Here is a 9,153-nt window from a genome sequence, read left to right as displayed (position 1 = left end):
GCATTACATTCCAGCTACTTGCTTACTTTATATTTTCGGGACAATTCATGCAGGTCACCACTTTTGTCCTTTATTTAATTGTAATATTTTTAATTTGCTTCATCCAAACGATGTCTAGGTCTGAGAATATAACCAATGTTGAATATAATTTAATTGCATTACTCTGAATAACCAAACAGTAAATGTGATTCATAATGTATTTCCAGCCTATTGCTATGCGATAATCAGATTTAATATATACATACATACTCAGTAATTGCAAATACAAAAGTTAGAAAAATATTTCAACGAAGCCTAAGTGTATTTTAATTAATATCATTGACTTCAATTGTGGTTTTAAGTATCCCAATAAAGAATATTTGAAGCATATGCTTGTTTTAATATTTTTATATGGAAGTGTTAAGTTCTGCGATGGACAACGGCTCCGCTGAGAGCGCCGACATATGGCCTACAGCTCAAGTTCAAATTAAGAGAAACACAAAACTCTTAGATTGGTCCCTAAGCGACAAGGGCACAGTGGATAAACTGCAAATGGAAGGAAACATTATTAGAGGACTATTTCGAGTAATTCATTTTATATCAAAATGCGAAATACCCGAAATTAATATTGTTAGGATACTTAATATTTATATTATTTTTCAATAACTATGTAAATCGATTTCCTTTACTTGGACAACTTATTGAAATAATTTGAATAATTATTCATAAATATTCATATTCGAAAAGCTTCATCGCAGCCACTGTGCTGCTGGTTGGCCTGAATACACAGAGCTGGCCAAAAAGTAACAGAGCTCGTGTCCTGCAGCCGCCATGACGTCATTACCTACATAAGCGGCCCACAGGACCGAAACAGGACACTGCACACGCAACAGAGAGGCTATGGAAGAGCAACAGTTGACGGCGCTCCGCGCTCCGGTTTCGCTCCCGCGAGAGAGCTTATCCGGGGTGCCGCTCGGATATAAAAAGTCGAGGGTCCTGGCCAAGGAAAAGCAGTCGAGCAGACGACTTCGTGGCTAACGGTACTGGTACGGCAGCTGGCGAACAAAGCCTCGCGTCCGTGTTTCCGTTACGGTTTGAATCGGTTTGAAAGTGAGTGCTGCAGGAGGCAGTTCCCTTTGTGAGGCAGTGCGAGTGCGGTCGATCCTTTTGTCGCGTTGCAAGCGAACGAAACTCACTTAACAGGGACTTTGCAGTTGTGCCGCCCCCAGGACGACATCCACGATGCAGGCGGTGCTCCAATCTGCGCACAGCAGCAGGCGGCTAATGCTGTTGCTCTCCATGCTGCTCAATGCCGTAAGTCCTGGGGATTATATTTTCAATTTTAAGGAATGTGGCGCTATCAACATCTTTCGGTCTTTCTGTTTCATGGACCGCGCCGCTGCCTTCGACGAAATTTATCTTTTATGTGTTGACGTGTGCGGTGGGGTGTGAATTTTGGCGAAATTCGTTTGAGCACTGCGTCCTTTCTTAACGAACGAAAATTGAAAACGCGATATAATCCTTAGAAAACTTCCGTATTTATAAAACCCAATTAAAGTGCTGACATACTTCTGCCTCTTGCGTTTCTAGCCCATAGTGTAACATGATTACATCTAACCATGACAGAACGAAGTATCCGCTTTCCATTAGTTATGCTGTCAGAAGACGCAAACTTGTCTACAGCTTCTGAGGTCCAGTGGCTGAAAAACGACCAAATTATCTACATTTTTCAAGGACCCCGTCCACTTTGCAGTAATTTATTTTGGTACAGCCACGCCCCATTTAGGCATTACTTTTCGCGGACTGTTTTACTTCTGCAACAGTTGCCTGTGCGGTGGCAACTGCATCCTTCTGGTCAGAACCAGCACAACACGTTCACAGTGCAGTTATTCATTTTGCATTTCCACTTTTCCGTTTGCTGCATTCAACCATCTCTTGCGGAATGGCTGGCATTCCTATTGTCCCTCACTGACATATGTATGGTGACATTTTTCATTTTTCATTTCCGCGGAACTTGGCATTCCCATGAGAGCTTTCCTAATAACTGACTGCAGCGAAGCAAGCTTTAACTACTTTATCAAATTGTTGTCCCAGGTATAAGAAAGAACTTTCTCTCTGCTAACTTTTAGCAAACATGAATAAACTTAAATAAAATTTTCTTGCTGACAATTTTAGCACGGAAAATGTTTGCTTCGATAATATCGAAACATGTCCTTTAAGGCTTTGCCGCTCAGAAGCTAAAGTCAACATGTTCCACAGATACTGTAATATCCCTGTCATCTACAAGTATGCAAGGATATATCCTGGACGTCAGGGAAACCAGCATCGTCAGAGGAAACTGCAACGTCAATGGCAACTATTGTACAACATATTGAACCATATATAAGCTTGCTTATGATCTCGGAGCTGCATCGCTGCCTTATCAGTTTTTTAATGCAGGATGATGCAAACAATTGACGTGAAATATGTGACGCCAATATTGAAATGACAGAAACGTGTGAGTGTGCCTTTATCTGGCATCAGACTAGATATGTGTGACTTGTGATATGACTCGTCACTGTCATTTGCGGCCGCAAATTAACAAACAAAAAAATCAATAACGACTCCGTTGGGCGGCTCAATAAAAATAAACATTCATCTTTTTCATGGCTTACGGGCTTTAGGATATCGCGTATACGCACCGAACAAGCGAGTAAATATGCAACTTTTTGGTACTTTGTACTTTGCTTCAGATGAATATTTACAAAAATATTCACTCGGGCTCACTTGGCAAGTGAAGTTGGGAAGTTGGCAAGAAGGATAGAATTTTGTCTGAAAAGTTTTCCGATTAGCCTTTTTGCTAGCCTTTGACCGTTACTAAATATTTAAATCTTATTTGCATTCAATTAAATTCCCACATCATGAGCATGTCAATTTCAATGTGTCCTGCCAAATATTTATAATGCACAGATTAAATTTCTTGTTTACATTAAAATGCCTGATTTGGGTTTCCTTTTTATTGAAATTCCACAAAGAAATGTTGATTTTATTTAGGGCAAAAGCAACTTGTATTAACTTCTGTTGGATGTTCTAACACTTGAAAAAGTAGACTTCTGGTTACCAAAAACCTTTATTTATTTCGTATTTGCCTTTGTCTATTTGGTTCGTGGCCAGTAATTACCACATGCCATCGTAACCATTCCCCATGATATGAGCACTCAAGCTCTTCCCCAGAGCTTGCCTACCAAGTGATTTGGAAATGTTACATGTGGGCTTCATGGCAAGGACCATTATTGTTAATTGAGGCATTTCAACGCAATGGACACACATGGAACTGAATGGACGTCATGGTCCTCCTACACGGCCAATCAAACTTCTGTCTTGTGGAAAAAGGGCAATTTTTGATCAGCATATACATTACATATTTCTTTAATAGAACCCTTACAACAATTTTAGCATGTAAAATGTGGAATGCAGTACCTGTTGGGAGTAGCGAGCAGTACCCTCACAAATTCCGCCCGCACGTGGCTGACTCCTCGTTCCAGGGTTCCCGACACTCTGAATTCCAGGCAAGGTCACAGCACTTAAGTTTTAATATTGCGCGCAGTATTTATTTAGGTAAAAGAACGGCAACAAATTACGCCACTGAAATGTATGGAAACCAGGGAGGACGTCTGCGATAATAAAATTTGCTTGCGGCGGGCTTAGGCGACATAAGCGCCTCAACAGGCATCGCAGGACAAAAATGAAATCAGAGGATGTTGTGGAGAAAAAAGGAAATCAGAGGTTGTTGTGGAGCTGGAGGCAAGGGAAAACATTGCCCGGATTGCTGGCACCCACTCCTTATGGCGCTCCTGGCCATTGCAGTTGTGCATAATCTCACGCCCAATTAGGCAAGCAATCCGAGTGAATCGATTGGCATCGTCCTCTTTTATTGGACATGTCCTGTTGCCTGTCCACTTGATTGGCTTTGCGATTGTTTTAATTAGGTTCGCTTTTGGTGCTTTTCGATTTCTGCCGTCCCGTTGAACTTCAACTTTAATTGGATTTCCATTAATTGCGGCTCGGCAATTTACGGCTTTTTACAAATGAAAGAAGTATTGTTGTCAAACTCAGAAATGAGATACGAACTAATTTAAAACACAATGGCAAGCGAATTGCTATTACCCGCCTGCTTGAGCGGAGGACTGATATACAGGCTTAAATATTCTACATCTCTTCGTGCAAAAGTTTGCGAACTAAGCAAATAGCCCCTAAATTGTTACGCAACGGAGGCCCGCCATAAATGGATTCCTCGTATATGTATAACAGCAGCGCAACCGCCGACATTAGTGTTTTTACTTGTTTGTTTAGGAAATTCTGGTGACAAAAGCTTTTTCACGCGCAAGAAATCCTAAAGTCGCTATTGCACAGTTTCGTGTTGTTAGTTTTTTTTAAGAATATTTCGGAAAAATGTGAAAGCGTGAACACGTGGTTTCCATTATGTTTCATACGCGTTGGACCATTTTCCGCATTGTTTCAAATGAATACAGTATTGCAGATTTATGGCCCAACGAATCTATTAGCCTGAGAACCACCAAGGAAGGCGAGTAGGAGTGAATCCAAACGAAACCAGTTGACTTGGCAAACACCTCTAGGTTATTATCTCAAGTGCTAATAAGACAGAAAGGAACACTTGGGTCCTGCCAGTGTCAGAGGCTGTCAATTCCTGCATGAGATTAACGGAGAGAGGCGCCGCCAGCCAGCACGTCCTGCAGCGCATCCTGTGCGTCCTTCCCTCCGCCTCACATACTCCAGCAGGCCATTATTAAAAGCGGAAGCCCTGTGCCACCCGGTCGGGACGGAAGACATCCTCACACGTTGAGGATGACATCGCAAGGAGCTCACATACTCATCCCTCCGAGATAACGACCAGCCAGCTCAGAATTATTCTTTCAGTCGAGCAGCCATTTGGCGAACAAACTGCTCCGTCCTGTCCTCACTTTGTGTACGCTTAGGAAAATATTATGAACCCAGCTCAGACGCTCCTGTTGGTTGGCTACACAGACAAGTACGAGCCCAACTGGTATTCCGCGTTCTGCTGGTTTTCTCACTTAATGTAAAAGGTGACCCTTGGACAATGCTGTTCGATTCCCTTCTTCTAGTATGGACTCTTATAAGTAGGCAACGATAAATGAAATAAGCCGACCGCGTTCATTACGAGCTACTCGAAAATATATGCCCAAAAACAAACTGAGTTCTTTGCTTGGAAGGTGGCAAGTGTCAACGCATTTTAAAGTCGGTTTAGTTTGATTAATTGCGGCAATGAAACCGATTCCCCATTTAAACTAAGACGATCTGGCTCTTTATTTCCCCTGCTTTTCAGGCCATTCAGCCACACTCGATTATTGTGAGTGCCACTGATGATGTCGCCAATGTGTCGCCTTGCGAAATGGAGTCCATTATAAATCAACTGATGAACCCCAGTCCCGAGTACCAGCTTCACGTAAGTCACCTGCTGCATCCCGTACTTATCCCCGACGTTAAAGGATTCCTTTGAGCCGTCGGAGGCAACATCTGGCCAGGCTTTGAATTTAAATTGGATTCGCTATTCCATTCCGCATTCCATTTCCTTTCGCCCAGGCCTCCGCATTGCGCAATCAACTGAAGAACTTACTTCGGGAAAGACAGCTAGCCGTGGGCGAGGAACAGCCTTTGGGTGAGTACAGCGATTATATGGAAGAGGACAAGCGCTCGGTGGCTGCCCTGGCTGCCCAAGGCCTCCTTAACGCTCCGAAGAGAAGCTTGGCCACCCTGGCTAAGAACGGGCAACTGCCCACGGCGGAGCCTGGCGAGGATTACGCCGACGCGGACTCCGGAGAGCCGAGTGAGCAGAAGCGCTACATCGGCTCCCTGGCTAGGGCCGGCGGCTTGATGACCTATGGAAAGCGCAACGTGGGCACCCTGGCCCGCGACTTCCAGCTGCCCATTCCCAACGGCAAGCGAAACATCGCAACTATGGCCCGTCTGCAGAGTGCTCCCTCCACCCACCGAGATCCCAAGCGCAATGTGGCCGCCGTCGCTCGCTACAACTCGCAGCACGGTAACATCCAGCGCGCTGGTGCCGAGAAACGCAACCTGGGAGCCCTGAAGTCCTCGCCGGTCCACGGAGTGCAGCAGAAGCGCGAGGACGAGGAGATGCTGCTGCCCGCGGCCGCCCCCGACTACGCCGATCCCATGCAGAGCTACTGGTGGTATCCCAGCTACGCCGGCTACGCCGACCTCGACTGGAACGACTATCGCCGGGCAGAGAAGCGCTTCCTAGGTGAGTACTCAACCGATTCCCGGGAACGCGTAAAGTCTGCAGGTAATCCTCTCGGAACTGGATTCCTTTTGCATACCTAACACTTACGAGCACCTGCACTTTAGCTAGCAGCCTTGCGGCACCGCCTTCTAGCACTTTTTTGTACATATGTTTATATTACTATTCCAAAAAGACACATCCAAGGATCCCGAATTGTTCGGCATCGAGCATGGCTACGATGCCACTGCTGCGGCATCTGCGGCATCTGCGGACGAGGCGGATATGGAGTCGAATGCGGAGGAGTTGCCATCGCCGCAGAAGCGTCACATAGGCGCCGTTTACCGCTCCGGATTCCTGCCCAGCTACCGCTACCTGCGCAGCCCTGGGGGCGGGGGCGGTGGCGGTTTTGGCGGGGCCGGGGGGCGTTTCAGTCGCTCGGGACGTGACGCCAGGCAATTTGTATGAGTAAATGGCGATGGTTCGATGTGTGCTGCTTAATTTTACTTGATTTGTTTTCCTATTTTCTTTTCTGTTGTGGAAATTGTGATTATTGTGATTATTTGGCATTGCTCGAGTTAAAATAATAATTGCCTTCGGAGACCCTTCTCCATCCTTTGCTGTGCCTGCGCCCTTTAAGGCGGTAGAAATTTGGTTGTCACGTTTCGCAAGTAGCATGTTAGACGTCGTTGATGCCACACTTACTGTCGTGATTTGTTGAATGCTTTGTGTTATTCCAGCCAGAAAACCTCTTAGATTTTCTTGTGTCACTTCGCACTTTTCCTTAAGCCCACCAAAAACCCTTGCAACAATAAAGCGTATTTCCGTCGACATACTACCCGTTTGAAGGGGGTTCGGAAATTCGATTTCCGAATACATTTCGCAATCCGTTTTGCACCGGATTTCACAACAAGCGGCCAATTTCCGGCACTTTGTTTGCGTTCTGTTGGCCTTCCAAGCAGGCAGATTTTTCACAGGTTACACTGAAAAAACTGAAGTAGTGTTAGGAAGTTAAATTAAGGGTCATGCACTTGAACCAGGGCTAGTACGTCCAACACAACGCATGTAAACTCATGTCGAGTCGTATCTGCGTTTCAGTCGAAAAGTATGCAACATACGCAGGCTGTTTTTTACGCACTCACGGATGTTTCAAACGTTTATGTAGATAAATACTACAAAGCCGCAATTTTTTGGTGTAATCGTGAAGCTAGCTGCAGCAGACACTTTTAAACAAATTCATTTGGAATAAATTATCAAATTTGTATTGATTTAGTGGCGATTATTGATAACAATCAGTTTGCATTGGCATGTTTAAGCTCATTGGCATGATGGACTTTTGTATCTTTGGTTTGTCTTTCTAAGTTCGTTTACTTACAACCTATTCTGTAGCGTAGCTGCGCGGGAATTTAATAAGTGGACTGCATCGTGGACCTAGTGCATTGAGTGCAAGACTGTTTGTTATCCTTCATTATCGTAGACCTATCTTAGAGAGCTGCATCCATAGAAGTAGTAATTCGAGCGGTTTCTCTGCCCACACAGGCCGGGTACTTCCCCCAACACGAGCGACTGCGTCAACCCACCGCAGCCGTTTGTAAGCAGTGTTTCATTCCAAACCAACCGATGATCAATTGGAGCAGTGCTGGCGTACGCGGCCGTCTGTCCAAGTACTACGTGGATCCCGAGGCCTCCTCAGCGCGCTTGCCCAGCCTGTCCAGTAACTCGCTGCCATCGGGACGTCCTCCGCGTCCGCTCCTGCGCTCAGGGGCTCCAGTCTATCCGCCCTTCCACACCTGGGGCACTCCGCCGCGTATCACAGCACTGCATCGACGAGAATTTCGACGCAACTCGGAAAATTACGAATACTAAATATCGACAATATACTCTTTATGCAATCGACGCGATACAGATTTCCTTAGTGCAGTAGTCGAAATATTTAACTATACAGTGAATGTATCTAGTGTAAATCCCCCAAATCTATTGGCAATGTCACACACAACACCTGCGAAACTTGCGACTACTGAGGCTAGCGATTGAAACCGAGAGCTGTAGTTGGGGGTGCTCCGAATTGTAGGATCTGTATTGCTGTTGCTCTAACTCTCAATTTATAAAGTATATTTACGAAACTGAAGTAACTGATATCAGTGCAAAGCGAAAACACGATAAATATCAAAGCAAATCATATCGTCTATAATTTAAATTCTTAAAGGAAGTATTAAATTAGTGCTAGTGTTGTACCTTGCAAGAACTAGAGCTCGCTCAAAGAACTTTATCCTATATTGCTAACATACTGTACCATTTTAGATTGTTTTCCCTGACGTCTTTTATGTGTAAATGACAATAATGTTTCCGCTAGTCAAGAGCTGAGAATTGCCACCAACGATCACTGATATATGAAAGCGTTAAAAAACTGCGTCAAAGACAATAAAACTTGATGAGAACTAAAGAAAATATCGATTTATATATACATAATAATATATAAAAAATAAATATATATATACTTCAATGTATTCCAGACAATAAAAAACTATTGACAATAAAATATTGCGGGGTATTAAGTACTTCTTTACGAGTCATTTGGATTGATTTTAACTTTTTCAAATCATTGGTAAAATACATTGAAAAAAGGAATAAAGCAAGATATCTAAATCTCTGTGTGTAATAAAAAGTCTGATGTTGTCAATAATTAATTTAAACTATTATGAATTTCGAACCAAAATATCTCAAAAGTAAAAGGTTAATCAATTTAATTATTACCAAGTATTTACTTCGATTATATACGAAACCAAATTTAGCTGACAACTTGTGGCCACTAACTGGCGATGAAAAGTGTCTGTATACAAATTAAATATATCATATTAAATTAATGGAAATATATACACAACTATTACCTGTTTGTTCCCGTAATACAATACATA

General features: G+C 43.7%; 1 protein-coding gene across 2 annotated transcripts; it reads left to right on the top strand.

Annotated features, from left to right (window-relative positions):
* The first annotated feature begins 988 nt into the window (after positions 1-988).
* Positions 989-9,149, top strand: LOC6548457 (neuropeptide-like 1). 2 transcript variants are annotated; one of them, XM_015157226.2, is made up of 5 exons: positions 989-1,293; positions 5,324-5,443; positions 5,581-6,262; positions 6,435-6,700; positions 7,778-9,149. In XM_015157226.2, exons 1-5 carry the CDS (start codon positions 1,222-1,224, stop codon positions 8,102-8,104), a joined length of 1,467 nt encoding a protein of 488 aa, XP_015012712.1. In that variant the 5' UTR covers positions 989-1,221; the 3' UTR covers positions 8,105-9,149. The 2 variants fall into 2 exon arrangements, with proteins under 2 accessions (XP_015012712.1, XP_001976716.1); XM_001976680.3 differs by lacking the exon at positions 6,435-6,700.
* The last annotated feature ends 4 nt before the right edge of the window (positions 9,150-9,153 follow it).

Source organism: Drosophila erecta, unplaced genomic scaffold, assembly GCF_003286155.1.
Source record: "Drosophila erecta strain 14021-0224.00,06,07 unplaced genomic scaffold, DereRS2 tig00000092-arrow-pilon, whole genome shotgun sequence".
NCBI lineage: Eukaryota > Metazoa > Arthropoda > Insecta > Diptera > Drosophilidae > Drosophila > Drosophila erecta.
Note: the sequence above shows the minus strand (reverse complement) of the source record. Positions and strands in the feature narration are given on the sequence as shown.